We start from the raw sequence: 26,243 nt of genomic DNA, 5'->3' as shown, positions 1-26,243 counted from the left end.
TTGTCATAACAGTTCTTTCTCAACACGCCTCCTTCACGTTGCCCTCCAGATAATTAATGATGAGATTGGATCATTAAAATGTTATCATTGCATAAAACATCCGAAGGCTTTGGCGACAGATGGCAGTAAAACGCTGCACACGAAGCCTTTTGCAACACTTCCCAGTGGCTGATGAAGGCTTATTATTCTAATCATATTTCATAACCTTACAAGAAGCACACCATAATGTGGAACCTGTTAGTGGTGAATTCATAATTTGCAGCTCACTTAGCGCCTCGCTCTGTCTGTGGGAAGAGCGACTGTGCTCAGCGGCGTTTCATACCTGCGAGCAGGGAGTGTAAATAGGTCACATGCATTAAAATGTACAAGGAAGACACCCGACACTTGTTACATTCCCTCACCAGATATGACTCCTATTAATGATCAAGTTTGAATTCTATCACAATTGAGTTCTTACAATACTGGCATACTATTGACGTCAGTTGCGCTCAAACTTCATCGCATGCAGACTAAATCCTTCACTGAGTGTTCTGGTGCAGTGACTCCATCTTACTGCTGCACTACTGCGCTGGCTTTAGTATTTTTATATGTACAATGTACTGCGTGCGGTTAGTCTTTTGTTCAGTTCCTACTACAGTTACTCTTAAAATGCCCCTGATAGTTACTTTGTAGAATACATATGTTAATATGTAGCCTACATGTAAAAGCAGCATTTCAAAGAGAGTGGCATTTCATACCACTATAAGCAGTTGCAGTTGACTGCACGTATTTTATTGAAAACTATAGTACTCACTAAAGTCACGAATAAAACAACTACACATTATAGACCACTTTAGAAAGGCGAACTCTGGTATTGAACAGAGTGACGTGAGTATTCCAATTAATATTCATGTCTAAGGGAGTGACATCATCGTTTTCAGCGCACTCGTGTGTCAATAAACAGCAAGAGGGAAGGAGAGAGATCAGATTACAGTCACTATTTTGATTTTCTGTCCGCTAAAAACAAAAACATTAAGGTTTGCTGCACAGTGTGTTCAGCCGAAAGTGCTATCTACGCAGCTTCATTAAAACTATATTAAAAAATAACTAAAAATAAATACATAAATTAAAAAAAAGGCTTATGGGGGCAGTATTCATTCACAGTCACACCAGACTGTGTGACTGCAGGAGGTCCCCGAATCGCTATATTTATTTATTCAACAATGTACATTATAATTGTTGAGTTTTGCATTACAACATTAATAAAGAAATACGTTAAGGAAATAAGACTTTATTTTAGAAATTATTGTATTTTTTTTTAAACAATTTTTTTTTTAATAATTTTTTTTTTAATTAAAAACAAGTAGCACATTTCTCAGTATGATCCCAAAAAGTCTCACTATTGATTAAAATTAAAAAATAATTAAGTCAAAAAGGTTGCTGTCTAATTTTAATAAAAACAAATTGATCATAAAGTGTTAAACACACACTTCCAATTAAGTGACATAACCAGGTGTTATTTTGATGTTAAGCAGGTATGTCTATATCTGCAAAATGTAACTATTAAAGTAACTTGTAATCTAACTTAAAGCAAGTAATCAGTAAAATAACTACTTTTTCAAGGCAACTAAGGAAACACTGACGCTAGAACAGAATGATGCATATTAGAAAGCAATCTGAAAACTTCACAATGTGTAATTAACCTACAGCTGTGCTCATAGTTTTACATAGCCTGTCAAAAATTGTAAGATGTGTACCATACAAATTGTGCCACAGTATATAAACTTACTAGCACGACTGCATAGCATGGGCGCCTCCTTAAAGTAAATACTACTCCTTTAGCAATCATGAAGTGATTAAAAGCCATTTGGCCAATCCAAAAGATGGCTTGTGCCAATTGTTGTAGCCAGAAAAGGTAATCAATTGTCTTTTTCTAATTAAAACTGCATTGCGAAGGAATGATCTGGCCATTATTCACTGGGACACTAATTACAGTAGTGATTACTTTTTGACTTTCCTCTAATCCGGGTTTATGGTGGGGTTTGTTTATGTGGTGTTGTGTCACTTTGCAGGGTTGCAGTGGGTGCACATGCTGTATGATCCATCAAGCCATTCATTTTGTACAATGTTTATCCTGTTCAAGGTCATGAGGGGACTGGACAGGTCAATAACACGCTAGTAAGCGTATTGCTTGTGTCAGGTTAGTTTCTGGGTGGTGACGACAGTTGTAAAGAGAACATGAAAACTCCACTCCAGAGCTGAGATTTGAATATATTATAGACAGAAAAAAAAATAATGTAGCATTTACAGGACTAATGTCTGTCTGAGATGGAATTTTAAAATGTCAATGAACTGGAATTTGGGCCTGCACACTCAGATGAGACTGAACGAGGTCGCAGGGGTGTAGTTGTGGGCGGAGACATGTCACATTTTTTCGAGCTGGCCATGAATGCATCAAGAACTGTCGTCTGCAAGAAGACAGAAGATGAGCTGCCCACATTTTTCCAAGCAAATAATGGAAGTTGAGTCAAGCTGTTACATGTTGATAATGGAGCCAATTTATGGCAAATTAAAAGGGACTACGGAAAAATGTGGAGTCATTTAAGTTATTGTCAAATATTAAACTCCAATGTTCAATATGAAGTTATCCCTCTCAACCATATCAAATCAAGATATGATCATTTTAATACACACTGAGTCATCATAAAATGCAATTTGATAGCAAAAACACCATGTTTTTAAATACAGGTATGTGTAGTGAGTAAATGGACTCATTTAATGTTAATATTTTCATGTTCATACTCGATTTCAATATACGCAAGGTCACCCGCCACCGGTGAAATTCAACCACATTTGGTGGGTATTAGTTAATGTCAAGCCCGGGTAAAGTGGTATGTGGATATTGTTTTATGTTGGTATTATTTTGTTTAAACACTGTAAAGGTGTTTAAACTTGAAACTTGACTTGTGGATGTGAGTAATGCAGTAGGGAGGGAGCCGATTACAATTTTTAAATTTTTTTGTAGATTATGACCACCATTATTTTCCCTGCTATCACAACTGATTTTTTTAATCTTTCAAAAGGGTCAGTAAAAATCCCAAAATAGTTATTTTGTCATACAACATATCGTATCATATGTTATGACATTGCTGGCAAAAAAAAAAAAAAATGAAGATACGCCAAAGGTTGCAAACATTAGTCCAATTTAGATACAAACTATAATACACCTGAATAAATACTTCACATCGGGTAGAACATTTCCATCACAGTCTGTTAAGGTTCCGGTGCGACCGGAGAGTGGATCCCAGAATAGAGAGGAGTAAGCGAGAGGTTTTATTCACCAAAACACGTGAATATGAACATAAAGCGCTGGACACAGCCAGGAAAAAGGTTAACAAAAGGTGCTTGCAAATTGCAAGGAGGGAAATTAACACAACACAAAAAGACCCGAAGGCTACAAACCGCAAACACAAGAAAGCAACAACTTACTATAGCTAAGAAACACGCCACATAAAAGTGGGAACAAAAAGAGACGTAGCAAAACTTACGTAGATGAAAATCGAGAATCTTGGACTAGAATAATTAGCGAAGGCGAAAAAACAGTAGAAACACTAGATGATGGCTGTGAGCAGACGGCGCAACGACCCGACAGTGGCTGCAAGGAGTCCTAGTCCTTATGAAGGCCTAATAGGTGATGCACTGCAGGTGTGGTGCAGGGGACACGCCCCTCTCATTAATCAGGCACTGTGAGACAAGGAAACACACTGAGAGCCCAGCAACATGACACAGACAGTGATGTATCAAATAAATTCAAAATTTAAATATGTATGTGATGGATATTCTCTGCAGAGTGACAAAAAAAAAAAAAAAGAGAAAAGTATCATACATTTGAGAAATGACTTGCCAGGTTCCTACAGTTCACTGTCCTACAAAAAAACAAACAAAAAAAACCCAAAAAAAACCCGAAAGATTGTGCATGAAGGATGTAGTGTCCATGTTGCTCTTCAACTTTGCCAATACAATCAACGCCAATATTAAACACAGTTTTCCAATAATAACATACAAGTCAACCGACTCCTAAAAAGCACCCATAACACTGACGGCCAAAAAAACCAAAACAAAAAAAACAACAAAAATAAACACAGAGGGGAAAGTGTACCATCATCAATAGCAGTGCCAACAATAAAAATGTACTCCTTCAATGAAAAATTACACCGGTTCCCTTGTGCACACTCCATGTTGTGCAATAATATTGTTGTGCAGTGGTGGCCTTTTGTCTTGGCTTCTGTAACGTTCTATTAGAGCTCTTCAAAACCAAAGTGCTGGGCAAATGCAATGACACACACTCAGAGAGAGAGAGAGAGAGTGAGAGAGAGAGGCTATTCAGGGCTTTAGTGTCTCCTGTTTATCTGCTCATTATGCATTCTTTCATGGTATACAACATGTATTACATACATAGGGCTATTCAGTCTGAATATGTTGTTGACAATGCACACAAATAATCACAAATTAAATATATAATACACATACTATAGCTACAACTTTTATCTGACATACAGAAAATGGTTTTCAGAGATTTTACCAGTCAAAAAAGAAAAAAATATATACACCAACACTATTACTTTGTGATTGGATGGTCAAGGGTGCAGAGGTTTTCCGCTCCTACAACATGTGACAAGGAGAAAAACAGATTAGCTTCTAGGCTCACATATACACTATGGCAGCAAAGAACTACTCCGGAGCGAACGAGGTTGTTTTTGCCGTAATGCTTTATTTCACATATCCGATCAATGGTGTGAATGACAGCTTGCACAAATTACGACAATACATTCGATTACAGATTTTGCATGAAGTGCAAATAATCGACCAATCTCGAACACATTGGTTAAAAAACTTTCCTGCATGTATAACAATTTTAGCAGAAACAAAATGACAAAGTGATTTATTCAAGTACAGTAGATTAACTGCCACAACACCGTGCCAAATCCTTGACTGAAAAAGCAGAATTGCCAAGTGAGATTTTGGTGAGCGCAACAACAATTTTAGAAAATGTGTTTTTGCACCAAAACTGTGTTGATAGAGTAGAAGGAAGATTGCAGAGCTCAGAGCAGGTGCAACAGCTGTGTAGATCACCCACCGGAGGGCTTTTAATGTCATTTAAATAGACCCTCCACGTTGTTTAATGTGTTGATTTGCACTCATCCTTCCAACTACTTGTGGGAGCAATTATGTCATTATAAAAACTGCAGCGCATAACAGCCCAGCATGGATAAACAGCAAAGAAAAGGAAGAGGCTTTTTCTTTGCAGCGCTTGCTGGGATGTTGATCCAACACATTCCAAATTAAATGACAGAAAAGGTAGACTTATTTAGGCTTATTTTTGTTTGTTTGTTTGTTTTTTGGTAATGAGGTTGGATGAACAGCAACATTTTATAAGGTAAGAGGTGGCGAGAACAATCCTACAACATTGATGATATGAGTATATAGCACTATATTAGGGACGCATTCAATCCAGAGAAAATGGATGGATGATTTTGCAGCTGGCTGGCTTGTTTCAATGTATGCTATACTCAAATTTTTTTTATGTATTTACACTTAAGAAACTTAAAAAAAAAACTGATCACAGGGTGTGTGCAAATATATTTGTAGCGTGTGCTAATGCTTACAATTGACGAAGCCATCCTCCACAAAATGTTCCGAACACAACACAATTCTAATTCTGAGATGCTTAGAAGGCTCTCCCAAAATAAATTGAAACAATGTATTCTTAAACTCCTTTGAAAATGTCAGTTGAAAGTTTTAGACGCAGTGCGTTGCGCCTTCAGTCATTTTTCCCGAGTTGAGTTGGGCGTGTAGCAACCATGATGTTAGCATGTATTTGAATAATGAGTCACGATTCTACGCCACAACAGCACCAAATTCAAATCTGCTCAGTTTTACATTTTTTTTTTAATTTCAAAGACAAACTTCACCAATGTCACAGACTCATTTTGATATATGCATAAAAAACTTTAAAATGAAAAAGAGAAGCTGTGTGAGATCGAGCAATTAGTCATTCGGTTATTTACAGTCAGAGACGTATGAACTGATGTGTGTAAAAAGCAGATTAACTCTGTGAGGCCATGCTAGAAAAGCAGGTCGTCACCGCTCAAACATAACCGCATGATGCCATGTACTCATTAGCATATGAATACAACTGTTCCACGATTAAGGCTAAACGGAGGCAGAGCACAGCGCCATGAAGTCTCCCTCTTCTCCTCTGCACAAGCTCAGACTAAAACATTGTCATCACTTCTATCTGGATTAGCATATGGATATGCTTCAGAATCTGGTGAAACAAATCGGCTGCTGTATCGCTGAAAACCAAATTTCCATTGTAATCTCGTGAGATCAGTCTATATTTGCTGCCTACTGCTTTTAAGATTTAATATATTTGATCTGGTGCCCAGTGTAACAACGTTGTGTAACAAAGTCGTGACTGCAACACCTTCTTTCTACTACTACTAATAAAAGCAACATGAAAAAGAGACAAACATCTTAAAAGTGGACTTTAGACACATTTTGCATTTTACAAAGACAGAGTCCAATGCTTTTAAGACATAGCTGCTTTGTACAAGTCAACAAATGCCAATAAAAATGCATGTTACTGTATCTTAGGAAAGGAGTGACCTGAAGAATTAGAATTGAGCTTCCATTTGAAGAAAAATTATGAAAATACAGGACATATCAGAGATGATTTCTACGGCAGCGTGGAACTGCCAATGTGGAGTAAACATTTTTGTTAGGCGAGTACATTCAAACGTATTTGCGAGTATATAAATTTGTGCTGTCAAAGTTAAAGTGTTAACAAATTGTGTGATAAAAAAAATAATCATTTGACAGCTCTAATATAAATATATATAACATATATTACCGTATTTTTCGGATTATACGTCGCTCCGAATTATAAATCGCACCAGCCAAAAAATGCATAATTAAGAAGGAAAAAACATATAAGTCGCACTAGAGCATAAGTCGCATTTTTGGGGGAAATTTATGTGATAAAATCCAACACCAAAAACATACATGTCATCTTGAAAGGCAATTTAAAATAAAAATAAAATAGAGAACAACAGGCTGAATAAGCGTATGGTATACTAATGTTACATGACTGACATGCCTGGTAATGTCAGCAATGACGCAACATATTAAGAGTTTGTAGCGAGCAGTGACGGGAGTTGGAGTGTTGAAGCACGGAGCCAAAGGCTGGCGTTTTATTGACATCAGCTACTGAGATCTTAACAGCAACTCCCCACTCAGCTAGAAGCTAACAGGCTAACTCCCCTTTTCCACATAACAAAACCTTCCCACCCGGAACTCTCCCTTCCTCCCAACGTTCCGTGGGTGAATTATGTTCCCATCAAGTTTACCAAACTATCAGTTTCACTCCAAATCACTAAATCCAATGAAATCTTCATCCTGGGTGTCACTTTTAAACAACTCCCCCAACTCGGGAGGGAGACGATGCGCCACTTCCTCTTCTACCGGCAATGTTGAAATTATCAACACAGGCCTAAAGCGCCCTCTTGCGGTTTAGTGTAAAAATAACATGTGAAATGATATAATAATGTGTTAATAATTTCACACATAAGTCGCACCAGAGTATAAGTCGCACCCCCTGCCAAACTATGAAAAAAACTGCGACTTATAATCCGAAAAATACGGTAAATAGGCCGTGGGGTGAACCCCCAAAAAGTGCCTAGAAAATGAGTTTCGCTCCACTGTCTGGGCACTACTTGTTCAATGCATTTTTTGATAGATAATACCCTTCTGAACTTTGGGTTAAAAGTTCACCCAATGTTTTCCTGCCCCAATTTTGTCACAAGCCAGAAATGCATATATAGGTAAATAACAAAAAACGAAAATTTTGTGCTGCAGTTTTTGGTTTTAAAACGTCTTACATTAAATTTGGCAACAGAATATCATTCCCAGATGTTATAAATACATGTACCTAACATCAGAAACAAGTATTGGTGGTTTGGTGCAATCATGTGAATTTAGATCATTAAATTTGTGCCAAAAAAAAATAAAAAACGCTTCAACTGGAAGTGACACCAGCACACGAATGTTACATTTAGCAATGTTTATGTTTCATATATGAAAACAATTTACAACCTACTACGTCATGAAAGGTACACAAGAAGCAGCATACATTGGCCAAAAATACTACAATGCACCACAAACCTGGAACAAGGCAAAATGGACTAGATGGAAATAGATGCATTCAGAGCCCAGATTATTATAACATATAGAATATTTATTAAAGTATCAGATTATGTCATCACAGCATGTTATTTATGCCCGACACACAATAAAATATTAATAAAAAAAAATTAAAAAATCAAATAAAAATCAAATGTGCATTCACAATAAAACCATGGAACTTCAATGGAACAGCTTTGTTTTGGGCATTTTTTTGTGGAAAATGGAATACAGACATTTTTATTTTTGCTTGAAAAGTGTTAAAATGGAGAGTTAACATCTTGATAATGAAACAAACAAAATGGCAGATTTTACATAGATTTTACAGCCCTGCACTGTAAAGTGTCCTCGTATGCCCTGTAATTTTCCAACCTGATGTTGTACCAGCTATGTGTTAATGTCACTTTCTTGGCTTACGTCAGTAGACTCAGTAGTTGATGTATCTGATGAGTGAGGTACCCTGTGTAAAAGTTTGTCAGTTGTTGATAATGTCTCTACAAAAACCATTTCAGAGTTGTTGCTGGAAAGGGGTGTGAAAAACCAGCTGGGGGAAATCACGCCTGAATCTTCGTTTCAGTATATCCTGCCTGAAATAGAAAATTAAAGGGAAAGATGAGCACAAGATACACATTTTCACATCACATTAGGGCTGCTCTATTATGGGAAAAAATACTCATCACAATTATTTTGGTAATAATTGAAATCAAGATTATTCAAAACAATTATATTTTGTTCAAATCAAGAAAATATTTAAACATTTGAAAATAAGACAATTACAATCATATAATATATAATTATGTAAGTTGCTTTTGGATCCAACAAAATTCACAATATATTATTATTATTATTATTATTATTGTTGTTGTTGTTATTATTATTATGTTAGCAAAAATTTGAAGTTGGGGTGCAGTGTGTGCAGTAAGCTAGTTTTGACACAGGTGTGTGGTAAAATAACTCGTGTGGGCGTGCCACAACTCAAAATTAGTATTATTAGTGCTGCAGCTATCGAATATTTTGGTATTCGGATATCCTACTGAAAAATTCTAGTGAATAATCGTATATTTGGATAGAAATAAAAATACACCTATAGGCCTATATACTTTCTTGGTCAAAGAACAATTATAAATACAGAAGACAAAAAAAAAACACATTTGCATGTAATAATTAACAACCAACTGTTTTTCATTTTTAGAGAATCAATTTTATTTATTTATTTTTCATCATCTCATCTGCCTGCAGCAACCCGCCTTTACACAAAAAAGAATTACATTATAAGTGTTATTGTCACATCACCTCTTTACAGTATATGCATATCACAGATTTAAGTAAAGTAAAGTGTTTGTTGAGGTTGATGAGAGAGAGTTTGGGGAAAAGGGAGTGTGTAGCTGTGACTCTTTATTATGACTGATGGGCACAGGTAACTCGAGTTTGGTAACAACTGTTGGATTCACTCGATAAATCATTCAGCAGCTCGCGTTTTTAATAAACTATAGCCTTAAAACTTAACCTAGCAACAAATTATTTTCAGCCCTATACTAAATATCGGTCACATTAATAACAGAAATGGGCACGCGTGTGTGTAGCACATACCTGCTGACAATGTTTCTGCTTTGGCGAGATGATCCCTCTTCCGTGTGCCTTCCGATCCCAGACGAGTATAGTTTGAAATTTATTTTTTTTTACAAATGATGCAGATGGCTGGAAGGACGGGGCCAGCTGAAGCGATGGGCAAAGCTGAACGGGAACGAAGTTTATTCACCACTTTCTTTTTAACTTTTTTCTCCTTTCGCTCTTCTTCGCTCGCCGACGTTGTGGTCGCCATTTTTGATATGCGGTTGCTATGGTGAGGAGAACGCAGCAGCTACCTGATTGGCTCATGTGACCTAAATCACACCACTACCGACCTAATGGCACTACGCCCACACCAGAGATCACTGCGCCTCATCGCAAAAATAGTGCCGGGGTTTCACCACCGAAAACACAAAATTGGCGGGTTTTCACAGGGTGAACTCCACGGATTCTTACTTACTACTGATAAATCTATTTTATGAATTAAAGATTATTTAGTGCCCCTGGTAGTGGAGCGAAACTGAACGAAAACGTGTCTGACCTGACGGCCTAAAAGGCCCATGATGCAGGATTCAGAGTTTTTGCACATTTGCGACCCCTCTGGTGAAACGTGGAATGGACGCCAGCGACACGCACGGCCAGGATCATGAGCATGTTACGCCAACATTATTTCACTTTACAGGAAAATAGAGGCAACAGTCATTGTGCCACAGTAGTGCCTCTTGTCCATTATACAATTCTTAAAACATGTTTGGGTGAAAAATCTGGTTATTTTAACACTCCAATTTCAGTCTTAAGTTGCGTCATGCCCCTTTAACTGCAAGTCAACATATCATCACGTGACATCTGTAATTGGGAACGAAGCGATTCTTACCGAACTGACATTGACATCCATCTGTTATTGTTGATGGTCTGGCTGGCGGCCACATTGAGAACATGTTTACTGCCACATCCAAGCTCGGCAACAGGACTTCCATCTTGTAGGAACACGTGAAGGAAGCTGCCACCAACCTTCTGATCCTGGGCTGAAAAAGAAAGGGAATAATTACAAGTCTTTTCTTGTCAGTAAATGCCTAGACCTTGTAACGTGCTTCAAATTACTTGTGTCATATGTAAATTTTCTCCCCTACCTGACCTTTGCCAGAACTTCAAAGCAGTTAAGGTTTGGTAAAATGAAATTCTTGTGATTCCAGAATCCATCTTGCAACTCTATCTGTGACCAAGCTATATCACAGAGATTGTAAATATTGCTCTTTCCCACTCCATTTCCAGACTCATTTACATCATACCTCAGTGGGAGAGTCTACAGCGGAGCAATACAGTGGGGGAGCCGACGGGCAACTGCAGATCTCATCCCCAAACACAAGCTCAGCAAGGTGAAGGAAAGACAACGCACTCTAATCCTGCACGTCTCCCTAAGAAGACATCAGTACGTTTTGCCACCGTGAGGAGAACGCTAATGCCGGAGGAACACTGCGCAAGAGGTTCATAAGGCAACATCGAGACAACATAAACAGTGTTGACCACTTTGATTTCATCATCATGACAGTGATGACTGAGCTAAAGCGCTTTTGAAGAATCAAGCAGGCCGTGGAGACACAGTACAGTACGTCTTTGTAATACTCCTGCCATTCGTGATGAAGTGATGGCAGCAAGAAAGAATGGGAATGGATGGCAGGGATTGGTGCAAAAGCTGAGCTTGTTGTTTCGAGCCTGCAAAGCTACTGATATGACAGCGCTCAACAATTCCTCCAGGATAAGGCCGGCATCCTGAAAATCCCCCATCTTTTTGTCACAGATAGGCTACGCTTAGCTTAATACTGGAGTCTGATAATGTTCTAAGCTGACTTGGAGGTCCTTCTCATCAGAAGCTGAGACAGTGAGGCTCTTAACTGTGACATATTATCTGAACGGACGGCAGAAGGGAAATCATGTTCAGATAATCCACCGTCTTCTGTACGACTCCTCCTCTCTGATGAAATAGCACAAGAGAGATCTTAGCAAGGGAAATGGCCTTTATAAGCACAATACAGTAACAATTACATGAAGTTAAATCTTAAATAAACACAAGCTCTCTAATGATCTACAACAGTGGTTCTTAACCCCGCCGGTCCCCAATTGTCATACACTGAACTCTACTTTATTGAAAAATAAAATGTGATTTGCTTTGTGTTCGTGTATTCTTCATCTCCATGCATCGTAAGGAAATGTTCCTTTAGTTGTGCTAGAGTAGAATTGCTCAACTTAGCATTGTAAATCATATAAATCCCATCACTCAACTCCACTCTATATTAATAGAGCACTTAAAAAAAACAAAAAACAAAACAAAAACACAGCTGTTTCCTTAAAGTGGAACCCAGGCTCAGTAAGTGCTATGAAAACAAGAGGCCCCAGAATTGAACCCTGTGGAACACCATATTGATCAATTGAACACAGGTTTAAAACCACTGGTCTACAATTTCAGTTTCCCAGAAAAAGATTAACCCTATGGGTTGTAATTCTGTCTGACACATGATGGTTGAACTGTGAAATGTTAGACTGGAGCCATTCCATTCCTTTTCGCTGTTTTTTTCTGGTGCACGTTTTTACAGCTCTTTATCAAATAAGAAAATAATTGATTTTGAAAGATAGTCAACACAAAACGTTTGTTTTTTAAAAGTCATGTTTTTCAACTGATCCCCAATATTGATGTGATGTCAAGATGTTTGGCGGTGTCTTTATGTCCATACAAAGCAAAATGAGGAAGGGGGAGCCTACAATCACGCAGCATGGTGAAACTGGAGTAAGAGAGAGATAAGAGAGCCCCAGACAGATTTATAGTGAGAGACGACATGCAGCAAATGTGAAAGATGTGAAGAAAAAAAAAAATCAATTTATACACGATTTAACACAAACAACTTTCATTAGGCCTTGCCTTACTTTTTACCCATTATCCATAAAATGGTAACTGAAACTACATTTTATGTTTATATAGCTAACTAAAGCTAAGTATCATTATACGGAAAGTCCTTCGTCCTTCGTTTTTGTCTGTCAATTTCATAGATGAGCTTTCATTCATTTCAATATTACTGTATAACAGGGTAACGGCCTTACGGAAGAAAGAAGGTCAAACACGGTCACGGTCAAGGTCATTACACAATACTTATTGAGATTTCTTTTTATCTTGCACTTGACAAATACTCCTAAAGCTAAAAACTGATAAAAACTAAAAGAGCTAAAAAAATAAAAATAAAAAATACAAATTAAAAAACTGGTAAAAACTAACAAATCTGCTAAAAATATATCCATCTATTATCTTAACCGCTTATTCCTCACAAGGGTTCTCTAAATTAAGTATTAACTCATTCAAACCCAAAAACGCATTAATACGTTTTTTTTTAATACTTTGTCCTTCCCTACCAAATATATATATATATATATATATATATATATATATATATATATATATATATATATATATATATATATATATATATATATATATATGTGTATATGTTTTTTCTATGCTAGAGCACACAGAATTCTTTGATGCAGCTTCTGACCTGAAGAGGTCGCTTAAAGCAATGGTAGTTATGACAAAAAAGGTCAGCAGGTGGCAGCAGAGTATAAGAGATCAACCAGGTCCATGTTAAAACAAGCTCTTTTTTTTCCCAGTGTTTTCAACAGGTTTGTGAATAATGATGAAACTTAGCTATATTCCCATGCTAGTTGCTGCACAATGGAAACATTTTTTTTAACTTATAAAAGAAGAGACTAATCTTTCTTTTTGGTAGGTTCCATGTTTTTATAGCAATAGAACACAATATTTTGTGAGCCTTACAAAATCAGTCAAAATCCAGTTGCTTCAGTGAATGAATTAAAGCTAATTGAATTAAAAAAAAATACTATTTATTTTTGTACCACTATGGGGATGTGAATTCACAAAGCAAGATAAATACTCTACTGTAATGCATGTTCGATATACATAACGTATTCTATAAATGAAGATGAACCAGGCCTAAAGAATTAGCTGTCCCTTGATTTAAGTTGCGGCTTGCTTATAAGAAGTAATGGTGGGTCTCAAATAATTGTTTTAAGTTGATGCCTTCTACCCCCAAAAAGAAATTCAACCCTCTTTTGGAGACCCAAAATACGGTCACCCCCCCACCCCAGTACATAATTTTGTAGTTGACATCATCATGTAGGTCAATGATCCTCTGAAGCGCCAACAAACGTCCTTCGAAGACAAAGAACCTGAGTCTCCACTGGAAGCAGTTTTTCTGCTCCCGCCATTATTCATCTGCCGACAAGTATTATTTACTGTGTCAACACTGCCCCATCTTTTTATTTTCCATTTTTCAACATTGAGGACATTGTTGCTGCTGTCCCCGTGGTCCTGTTACTCTGCACCGAGCCTAACGGAGTGTTCGTCTTTTTGGAGGATTCCGTCACCTGTTTTTTTTTCCCTTCCGCGCTCTCCCGTCCTTGCCCTCTCTCTTCCTCACCTCAACGCCTTGGCTTCCTCTGCTAGAGCTGACAATTGAAGTCCTGGAGGAGACATGCATGTTTGCTTCAGGGATGAGGTGTAAAGAAAAAAAAAGGAGGAGAGTTCGAAGCAGCAAGTCTGACAGAGGGATTCTTTGCATGTCTTTTGCCTCTCTTCTGATTAACTTTGTCTGTTTGATCTCTGGAGTTTTTTTCTCTCCAGTTGCTATCTTCTGATGTGAGAGTTGATACTGTGCCATAAGCCAGGCAGGAAGCATTACTAGATAAAAAGCAAAGTGCCCTCGATGTATGCTTTCTGAACATCCATTTCTTTCCATGACAAGAATTGCGGCCTATTGCTTGCCATGTGGCAGAAGGTAAACAGTGCAGAAACACATTAGACTGAACCAACAGAACTATATATAATTAGGAATTACAGTTTCGCTTCAGTCTTCAATACTCTTCTTGTGAGTGGAACGATGAAAGGATGGCATGTCATCAGTGCAGTCATTATTTTTCCGGCTAATCTCTGTGAGAATCTGTGACGACCGAGACGAAGGCTTACTTAAAATCAAAGAAGCCAGATGACTGGTGGCAGCTGATAAATGAGGCGGTGAGTCTTGACAGGGTGAAGGTGAAACAATTAGGCTGGTTTGACATGATGTAATTCATAGTGATCATATCTGATCGCAGCGAAGTTCTCCTCCTGGACCTTATGAGACATAATTCTTTGTAGTAATGTTACTTTTTTTTTTCCTGAAGATCCAAAATTAAAAAAACGTTTTCAATATAGAGTATACTGAGAGTGAGTTGAACCTCACATTGTGGGATGCCAATTAAAACAAAACAAAACAAAACAAAACAAAACAAAACGAAACAAAACGAAACAAAACAAAACAAAACAAAAACAAAACAAACATCCAACACCACATCATCTGTAAGACATTTATTTTTCCATAAGATATATAGCCACATCTAAAATAAAAGTGTGTCATATTGTTTTCTGTTCAACCCCAGAGCTGATAATGACCCATTTGCCCTGGTTAGACACTTTGCTTTCTAACCACACAAGGCCAGTATGGATCTACCTTTTTTCTTCTCATTGCAAAGTCATTTTCATACTTGTACATATATGATACTGTATAATCCCGCCCAACAGCAGTGTGAATCATTATATTAAAAAATATATATATATATCTACAATGCTGCTGTGTGATTCTTTTTGTTTTGCAGTCTTCCGCCCACCCCCCTTACAAAAATCACAGCCTAAAAAACAAGCATGGCAAAGCATATTAATGTTCTCCTGTTCAGAAATATATAAACTTGCAAACATTGCACAGACGCGTGCATAAATTGTAAAAGTGGAAGTGCTTGCTTTATTATTTCTCTCAATTTAGCTGGATACATAATTTTTGTCACGGCAGCATACTGTTTGCTGATATTGACATGATTCTTATTCGTAATGATATTTTTTTATTTTTTTATTTTTTTTAGTATATGACAAATTACTTGATTTATGTACTGTACATTTACTGTCACCACAAGTGTCCAGGCTGGTCTACCAACATTAAATACCACAGTAATAGGTGACACAGAGTTACCATGTCAACTGCAAGGTAACATTTTACGACTATTTCTGGTTCAGTGTAATATTCAAATTATTTTGGAGATGTTATTTTAAACAAAAATAAAATAAACAAACAACATATTTGTGCTTAAAGGCGGCCTAAGGATTTGATCTGTAGCAGATTAATTAAGAGCTCGTTTGTTTTAAGGATTTAAGTAAAAAGTAATCCAGTCAACACGGAGCCCTCATGGAGGGAAAATGTCAATTTATAGACAGGGAAGCCAAGCCATTACTACTTCATGGAATAGAAGACTGTTTAATAATGCAACTGCTTAACAACATCCCAAGTAGTTTAACCAGCATTATGTCCTCCACCAATAAAGGGCATTTTCATTGGATCGAGTTGCATGTCAAAAACTCCTAGATTGCCTTTAAAATATCCTAATAACAAGTGGATTTATTTCAAAGTTTTAAGGAAGAAAAATGTAATGGCACTCATCAGAACACAGGCAGCCACCAAGGCTGAGCAACCCTCATTTGGATCAGCACCAAATTCTACACTTTCACAGATATCCGCCTTCTGCATATCAATGAATGTTGTCATTAATATTCATGCATAATTAACATGTTCTAAAAATCCTGGCTCCACACAGGGGAATACACGTAAATGTGTGTAGTCTTGCTAATTAAAAAAAACAAAACAAAACAAAGTAGCTATTGATGATTATTTTCCATTTGAGATCTTTAGGTGGCAGTAATGCACATTACAAAGTTCCGAACAAATGAAAATAAGAATATTTCCTTTGAATTCCACACTTTCCGCAATAATACATTATTAGGCGATCCACATTATTTTCCAGAATACAATAGTTTCTTCTTAGGAACAATCCCCACGCCTTCACAAAGTTTTATGAAAATTAATTAGGAAGTTAATTACTTTTGGGGTGGGGACTAGCATATGCAAAAAAAAAAAAACAGGAAAAAAAACATCTCCCTGGCAAAGGTAAAAATGCATTTCTCATATTCCTGAGGTCTTATTGTCTTATTTACAATGTGACCTTTAAAAAAACAACCTGAAATCAGTTTTTGAGCAGCTAATTGCTGCTTCTCCCTTTTTAGTAGCAGCAGAAAATAAACATTTTGATCATGTTGGAGAGGATGCCCTGTTCTGTATTGCCATGCATAATGACTCGGTAAATGTAAATGAGAGGCCATGAACCGGACGGTGATGTCACGGATAAGAGGTTAATCTAGGTTACAGCTCTGAGATGAATGTTGTGATGTCTGTGCCAGTCTGGGGCAGAATCAATCACGGGTAATCACCACGCAATCCATCGAGGCTAGAGTTCTGCTGGACTTGCAAGTGCCTCACTGCGGAGTCACACAGGGCAAAGATAGCCTTGCGGGAGCAGGGTGGTTGCACTCATCAGGCCAAGACGATGCTCAATTTGAGACCTGCCTTTTGAGCTCCCCGGTATCTATTTTACTTCTAGTTGGTACACAATGTAACTTCAATTTATAGAATTTATGCAGAATATCAATGTGATATAACAGAATAAATTGTTCTGTGCAAAAAAACAAAAAACACAATCTCTTTGGTAGTCGATTGACAACAATAAACCTAATGTCTCTTCCATGAGAGATTATAATTTCTTACGCCTGCATCTGTCCTGCTTTTAACTTCTTTCTACATTGTCAAAATGACTTATAATAATTTAGTATAGTAATAAAACAGCTGGATAAATCATGCTGATTTAACATGGCTCAAGCCTTCTCAATCTCGAAAAGAATGACTACAAATTGAGTGACCCCTAAAACAATGCTCTATTGTTACGAGGGTCCGCACAGTGGGGTCGAGCCTACCTATCAAAAATGTCCCTCTGCTGCAAAAAAAAGAGAGTGCATACAAGGGAGAGCAGGTCTCGAGAACAAAAGAGCTGGTAGAGCTCAACAATGTAGAGCTCACGGTTAATGTTAAGGGTCAGCTCAAACCTTACTGCCTTCGCTCCAGCAGCAAGCAACTCCTTCCTTCATGTGTGGATCGTTGGGTGTTTACTTTTATTTATTTGCTTTGTTCTGTAGTCTTGGAAACACAAGTCCCATCATGTGACTGACTCACCCTTGGATATGTTTTTTTGTTTTTTGTTTTACATTCTTCCATGAGGGCTTAATGAGAAGCTGAAGAAGAAAATACTGCAGAACTAATGACATATGTCCATCCATCCATCCATCCATCCATCCATCCATCCATCCATACATCCATCCATCCATCCATCCATCCATCCATCCATCCTCTTAAAACCACTTATCCTTATTCGGGTGAAACATAAGATGCTAAAATGTGACTAAACATTAATTATATTATCTTTAAAAACTTTAGGATAGCAAAAGTTTGATACCAGTTTAATTCGACTTTAAATTACAATATTTTGGAATAGTTCACAGCCATTTTCCAACATTGTCATTATTACTATCATCTTTTCTTGATCGCTACTCCCTCATGTGGGGTTCTTTTTTTTTCCTTTGAAAGTTATCAAATATGGTTCCAGCCTGATAAAACCTTACAAAGAGAAACAGTGACCACTTTGCTTTTAACGTTGAAAAAGAAACTTACTTTGCTTACTTTACTTACTTTACTGATTATTTGGTTTAAAAGTAACAAAATTTGATTACAAGTTACTTTATTTGTTACTTTCACCAGATGCCAATAATTTGGCTTAAAATAAAATAACAGGTTTTGTGTCTCTGTATATCACTCAATGTAAGTGATATATGTCATGGTGAAACAGAGTTTAACGTTTATAATGTACATTGTTTATAAATTCAGGGAACTCCTGTATTAGTCGCATCACATGTTATGCTATGTTTCACATAACCTGTTGAAACTTTTACTATAAGCTTGAATGCACTATGCTGTGACTCCAAAAATTTCTTCAAATTTGCTGTTTTTTTTTTGTTGCTGTTTTTTTTTTTTTTTTTAAAAGCTAGATGATGTGGTGTGATGAAGTGGCATCCCTTCTGTAGCCTAGTGACAGTTGTCTGCTATTATCTTCCCTGTAGATAGATATTCCACAATGGAAGATTTTGTCAACTTTGTTTACATATAGTAACACATTAGATTGCACTCAAAATGGCAGTCATTACTGGGTAATGTATTAGTAACACATTACGGCCATCACTGGAGTGTTCACACAGTATATGTTTAATGCTGTTTCAATGCATTCAACCAACAAACTAAACAAATGCTTGCAAGAGCAACCATAGCAACAAGACACAAGTGATCATCTATAATCAGCACAGCCAGGAAGGTGTTTCCAGATGTGCTCCTCGACCTCTCGAAGGACAAAAAGAGGGGCCGCTCGAGGTGGGGAGCCACAGTTGTCGGACAAGGCGCACAAAGGACTCTGTCACACTCATCAACAGTATGGAGAGGTCATGTTACAAAAGGTCTTTATGGAAGGAAGAAGAAAAGATGTTCTTCTGATGATGGAGCACACCAGGAATCACAAGTGGACTTTCTTGCAGTCAAGGTTGAAATTTGCCATCTTCTGACAATTTTTGCAAACTTCTTGCTTTTAGCCTGACCACCAATGCGCAAAACTATTGTTCTAAAGAAAACTACATTTTCCTGCATGCAAAAGCATAAATAACAGTTTGTGTGCATGTTTAGTCTAAATGGAAATAAACAAGGCCATTGTTGCGTAAATATACTGTACAACGAGAGTAGTCCCTCCCAAACTTTTTAAGCCCTGCACCTCTCCCTGCCTTAGAGGACGGCTTGCATTTGCTAAGGTTGAACAGTTTCTGGGATTGTCAACGCTGAAAAATGGTGGATTTTCCTTGCAAGATTTGGAAGTGGTAGTTGGGGATTAATGGCCTGCTCAATGCTGAGATGCACAACCATTACCCGTCATTAAATACCATGTGAGTTGTGCCTCATTGACCCCGTATTGCACCTGGAACTTCAGCTACAAGCAGAAAAAAACGAGTCTTGTAACAAATATTAAGAGGCCCATAAGTGAGAACTCCAACAAGTTATCCTAAATACTAAGAACACATATGTATTTGTATATAATAAATATAGTATAATGTACTGTATGAAGTACTACCCAACAGCACCTAATACAGTTTCTAAAAATAGGTTTATTGTCTGTGTATGGGTTTTTCAATTAACTATGATGAATAGTAACCATAAAAACGTGTAGAAAAATACATCTATCTATTATTTTCAATCCTTTTTAGACTGACGATAAACGGGCGCCTCATCATCAGTAGTCATATTAATGCTTGTTACATTACAACAATGCTAACTTAGCTTTTACCACTAAGAGGCTGCAGATTTATATATAACTGAAAAAAGTTTTGTTTTGATGGTTGATTTTTTTTTTAAGTACTGATTTGAATTCAGATGAAAGCAGCACCACATTAGACATTAATATCACAATTATGAAAACTGCTAGGTAATTTGCACTCGCAAGGACATCTGCAAGGAAAAAGCAACATTAAACGCAATCAACGTAATTGGATGGTACAGAAATGCATATTTTTCTGTTTTATCTGTGCTTGCCGCAGCGCTCGAGCGCTTCCAGACATAAAAATGAGACTGTACTCACTGTAGAGGATGGTGCCCTGTGTAGATCGAGTTTTTGCAGTCAAATGGAGAATAACGGTGGTGTCCTTGACAGGGGAAGTTACATTATCGTTGGTGTCTGAAGACTGAAGAATGGATGTGAGAGGTTGCAGCTCCAAATAAGATGTGCCAGCAAAAGATGGGATGTATATTTTGGAATCTTGGAAAAACAAAAAACAAAAACAAACAATTAAATAGGAGGATTTTTTTTTTTTAATTTTCTGAAGGATAATATAATCTAAAAATTCTGCCTTTACAAAAATATCAAGTCATAGAGATTTAAGTGTAATCATACGGTATTAGGGCTGCTCGATTATGGAAAAAATCCATCCATTCATCCATTTTCTTGACCGCTTATTCCTCACAAGGCTTGCGGGGGGTGCTGGAGCCTATCTCAGCTGGCTCTGGGCAGTAGGCGGGGGACACCCTGGACCGGTTGCCAACCAATCGCAGGGCTATGGAAAAAATAATAATCACAATTATTTTGGTAACAATTGAAATCACGATTATTCAATTATTTTTTGGAACACAACAAGAAAAATTTTAAGCATTTAAAAATATCAAACCCAATAAAATAAATAAATAAACAAACAAATAAATAAATATATAAATACAGTACATAAATAAATAAAAACACTGATTATTTAAATTCCTTTTGGACCAAGCAGAATTTATAGTAATATTTATTTATTTATTGATTGATTGATTTATTTATGTTGGCAAAAAACTTGAAGTTGGAGTGCAGCTGGTGCACTGTGCAGTAGGACAATCTTTTTTATTTATTTATTTATTTATTTATTTATTTATTTATTTATTTATTTATTTATTTATTCAAAACAAGAAAATGTTTAAACGTAAAAACAAAAAAATAAAAATAAAGATAAAATTAAATTATTTGAGGCACTATAATTAATTACACAAGTTCCTTTTGAATGAAACAAAATTTATTAAATTAGTTATTTGCAAATTTGTTAAATTAGTTATTTGCAAATGTATAAATTTAATCAACTCAAAAATTTGTATTTTTTTACGGTTATGCTGATTTTGTAATTGTTGAGTGTAATAATTGACATTGTAATTGAATTTCCATAATTGCACATCCCTATGTGGCATCATGCTTTTACTTGTTCATGATGTAGTTATACTTCAAATAACCAAACTAAGTGCCTGTGTACCTAATGCTGTGGCCAGCAGGTGTAGTTTAAGTGTCATGTTTCTGCCTTTGCTGCACTTTGCTGCGCTGACAGTTTGCCTATTAGCAGTCAGCAATGCTCTGTCAGGGTTACATGCGGTTGTCATTTCCCCCTGGATGACAAAGGGTATGACTTGAAGGGGAGCTGAAGGAGGTGACCACTCAGGTCATCAACTGCACAAAACAGTGGTGACATTGTACACCTGGTGGAGCGCTTGAGAGCTTGCTGCGCGGCAAGAGATTGAAAAATGGCCGGCTTCAGCTCAGGGAGGTGTAACCTCAGTGTCCAACATGAAGCATATGTTTTTTTATATATATATTTTTTTTTAATATGATAGCAGATGATATAAATCATGTGCTGTGGCATTTTTATGTTAAAATATAGGGCAACAACTACTTAAACAGGAATAAGTAAAAAAGCCATGGTACTATTTCTTACTGATTCCAATCTCTCTTTCAATGGAAATGTAACAAACAACACTGGTAATAAAGAGATGGTTTAATTCATTATGAAACAACTGAAATAAAGATGTTTGCACAGACTAGGGAAGAGGGCTATGCTTACCAACTTTGTAAAAAGGGCAAAAAAAAGGTCTGTGGACATGGCGGAACGCGGACATCCATATTTTTCTCATGAAGAAGCTAATTTATTCGTCAGGGAGGTCAAAAGTTACAGTAAATGGATCTTACTGTAGCTGCCAATGGCCAGCCCATTTAAAATGGATCTTTGACTTCTATAGCCGTCAATGGCAGTGAATGATTATTGTTCATTGTAATTAAATGTATTGCTGTATTTTACTTATTAGACAGAATTGTGATCTCCTCCCAAGCCGACTTTATATCATTCATCTGTGTCTGTATTGTATTTGCATTAAATGCATACACCTTGAAGTCAGATATAGTTAGCATTTATGCTAAGTTTTGGAATTTTTTATTTTAGTTTTTATTTCGTTTTGAGTTTTGTTTTTTAAATTTAGTTAGTTTTAATTAGTTTTTATGGTGGTTCTGTTATTTTTTATTAGTTTTATTGAAAAAGAATGCTTAGTTTTGCTTTAGTTTTAGTTAGTTTCAGTATTAGTTTTGTTTAAAAAAAAAAAAGTATTACTTGTGTGCAATACTTAATAAACACCATGGTAAACTGAAGAAAGTAACACATTTCTTACCTAGTGTCGCATTTCGGCTGAGTTAAATGAAAAAGCAAGCGAGAGGAGCCATTGGAGCCAAAAGTCAAGCATGCAAAATTGTCGGCTTGGAACGATGTCATCTGAATGTGCTTTTCTATTGGCTGCTGCTAGATGATGTCACTACTGAGAGACACACTTTCAAATGTCCTTATTTCAATTAATATGCACCTAAAAGCCTTCAATTTTTTCTAAAGCTGACCATGCGCCTTATAATCCAGTGCCCCTTAAATATGGACCAATATTGAGACGCAACAGGTCTCGCTGTCAAGACGCTATCGGTGACCCTGCACGATCGGTGACGCGCATGCGCGGAAGATCCCGCCATCTTGGATCGCTAGCTAATACTAATACTTTACCTCATGGAAAATAATAAAACAGCTGTTTATTTTTAGTAATCTACTAATAAAGTTTGACTGACCTATCTGACTGTTTTGTTGACATTCCCTTGAGCGCAGCACCATCTAATGGATGCATAACGTAACCCCAGCCTCTACTTTAGCGACTTTATATGGAAAAAGTTTTAAAATATGTCATTCATTGAAGGTGCGCCTTATAATGCGGTGCACCTTATAGTACATAGCCGTATTAGTAGAAAATATGGTACTTAAAATCACATTAAAATCAACCTCAAATGCTCATGTATTACATTAGTTAGCAAAGACTAAAACAAAGGACATTTTCACTCTAATTATAGTTAGTTTTAGTTAGTTTTGTAAACATAAAATGTCGTCAGTTTTGTTTAAAAAAAAAAAAGCATTTTCATGTTATTTCGTTAACGAAAATGTTTTATTGAATTTTAGTTTTAGTTATTTCGTTAGTTTTCACTGCAATAACCTTGCTTCTAGACTCTGCACCTTAACTGTGTCTATGTGTCAATTGTGTACAGGGAGCGTACACAATCTAGTTTTCTTTTTTCACTTGTATGACAATTAAGAATGTTAATGGTATTCAACTCTGCACTCAGTGATGTTGAATGCACAAAACTCTGGATCATATCACAGTCTGGCAAACAAATGAGTCACTTTTATGAGGTCCCCCCCCCCATTTTAATACATGAAAAGTGACAATCCAAAGCAACTGTCAGGCAGTCTTCTTTGTTGGAGATTTTATGTGCACATAACAAGCCTGACATTTGTGATCTCAACGTCTGGCTGTCTAATGTTAGCACCCTGCATGTCAGTACTCTAATCTCAGGCCGGTGCCTTGTGGATGACTAACAGGATGATATCAAGTAGGCAAAAAATACGGTCACACCAGTCAGAGTTTGAAGCTATGATCAATTGTTTCTTCAAAGAGGAGTCGGCCGGTCCGAGATCTTACCAAAGACATGGTGTCAACTAAGTAGTCAATTGAAGGCTATGCGTTCACAGGATTAGTTGGGGACTAAATGGCTTTGAGGGAAAGATGTAGTCATAAAAGACAAAACCACCGAGGCGGGAAATTATTCAGTCTGTATTGATTATGACCTCCTTCTACGGCTCATTACCTTACGTCCTTATTTCTTGAATATCTGAAGGTCTGATGGAGGATGTTGGCTGAGTGTGGATCATTCAAATGAAAGGTGATTGCAGGTTTGTCCCATTTATGTCTTTTCAAAAAGTTCTACCTTATCACGAGGTTATTTCAAAAAGTATGGTACCTTGTACGATTCTGTGTCATGCATTAATGTAACCTATTTCCAAAATATGTAGGACATTTCCAGTCTTTTCATTCTTGTGTCATCTTCCAAGACCTTAGACCTGGAAAAATAAGTACGCAATCCAAGTTTGAAAATCATACTAGCAAGGGGCCTCTTAAATTTGGACTCATTTTTATCGCCAGCAGGAGGCAACACCAGAATTAATTTAAAATATAAGAAGTTACCTTATAGTTCAGCATACTTGGCATCACCAAAGATATTAAAAAAGCCAAATAAAAGAAGCCATCCCTTTTGAAAAATAAAAATTGAAATTTGAATTGTCGACTGTAACTTTTACACGATTTATTTATTTATTTATTTATTTATTACTGGCCAAACAGCATTCAGATTGGCAACAGATAAGCAAAGATAACAGGACTGTGGCCATCAGAGAAATGGAATGGCCATTTATTTCAGTCCTCTGACAAATTATTCAAGTGAGCGTAGCAACATTCATAGCTGGACGCAAATAACTTGGTTGCTTTTAAAAGATTTGCAACAAATAAGACCATCTCAGCTCTTAACTGATCAAGTGGCTAAATCTGAAAGGGCAGTAAACATACGCTTCTCTTTTAATATTCCAATTCTGTATACCAGAGTTTCCTGTGGCGCAAGGCCATCCAGCTGGTGCACTTGATTTATTTATTTTGATATAATTATTTCCCTAAATGACAATAGGAAAAGTAGCCAATATGCACTTTAGAAATACAATCAGAAAAAAAAAAATCATCTAACTTTGTGCCCCTAGCAACTGGGATGGGAAATGTTGCTGTATACCGTCACCATTCACATTCTCAATAAATATGAATATTGTAGCATATTTTATTTCACTACTATACTATACTATACTATACTATACTATACTATTCATTATATAGATTCTTTAAACAAATTTGAAGTATTCAAAAGGCTGTGTTTTTCATATTCAAATTTCTTAAAAAGGTGAATTAGGATTTTTGTTAGCTGTGAGCTCTGATCAAAATATCCATCCAAAATCATAAAATATTTCACTCTGAAGAGTGAATCAGTGTTTCATTTTTTGTATTGTGCTACATAATAACTCCTAAATAAAGTTGCACACAATATTCTGATTTATTGAGCTGCACCTGCAAGTGTTGTGGAAAAATTAATACAATAAAATACATTAAATCAATAAAAAATGAGCGAGAGAGAGAGAGAGAGAGAGAGAGAGAGAGAGAGAGAGAGAGAGAGAGAGAGAGAGATTCTGAGCAGTTTACATGTGAAAGAGAAGCTTGTTTTGGATTTGTTACATCATAAATGGTGATTAAATCATAGCCTATGTTATTTCTAAATAAATAAATAAATACATAAATAAGAAGAAAATATTGAAGTTATAGCACTGAAAATAATCATAGTGTTATGATTGTATTTTGGGTTGGGTCATGGGGGCTTTGTGTTATGATGTTGTCAATTGCTTAAGCAGTCTGTTATGATGATAATGTATGGCGATATGTCCCAGATGATGATAAAGTATGATGATGATGTATTAGCCACTCTTAGTTCATCCAGCCTTATGCAGTTACTATGCCTCTTATGAAGATAATGGGTAATGTTGTCAGTTGCTATTAGTCTGTGTTATGAATTTTGATATTGGCAGTTACATATAGGCTACTTTGTCCCTTATAATAATAATGTGATGATATATTGCATATGTAATGTATGATGATGATGACGATGTATTTGCCACTCTTATTTCATCTAGTCTTAAGCAGTTACTT

General features: G+C 36.6%; 1 protein-coding gene across 3 annotated transcripts in view; it reads right to left on the bottom strand.

Annotated features, from left to right (window-relative positions):
* Nucleotides 1–26,243, bottom strand: part of eys (eyes shut homolog) — a 175,017-nt gene that overhangs the window by 36,270 nt on the left and 112,504 nt on the right. For all 3 annotated transcript variants that reach the window (XM_077495542.1, XM_077495543.1, XM_077495544.1), the window contains exons 39-40: nucleotides 20,434–20,610; nucleotides 10,664–10,814 (exon numbers count right to left, since the gene is read on the bottom strand). In XM_077495542.1, the coding sequence (XP_077351668.1) occupies nucleotides 10,664–10,814; nucleotides 20,434–20,610 (328 nt within the window). The remainder of the gene's footprint in view (nucleotides 1–10,663; nucleotides 10,815–20,433; nucleotides 20,611–26,243) is intronic.

The sequence above is a fragment of the Festucalex cinctus genome, chromosome 14, assembly GCF_051991245.1.
Source record: "Festucalex cinctus isolate MCC-2025b chromosome 14, RoL_Fcin_1.0, whole genome shotgun sequence".
NCBI lineage: Eukaryota > Metazoa > Chordata > Actinopteri > Syngnathiformes > Syngnathidae > Festucalex > Festucalex cinctus.
This window is presented reverse-complemented; position numbering and strand designations above follow the sequence as displayed.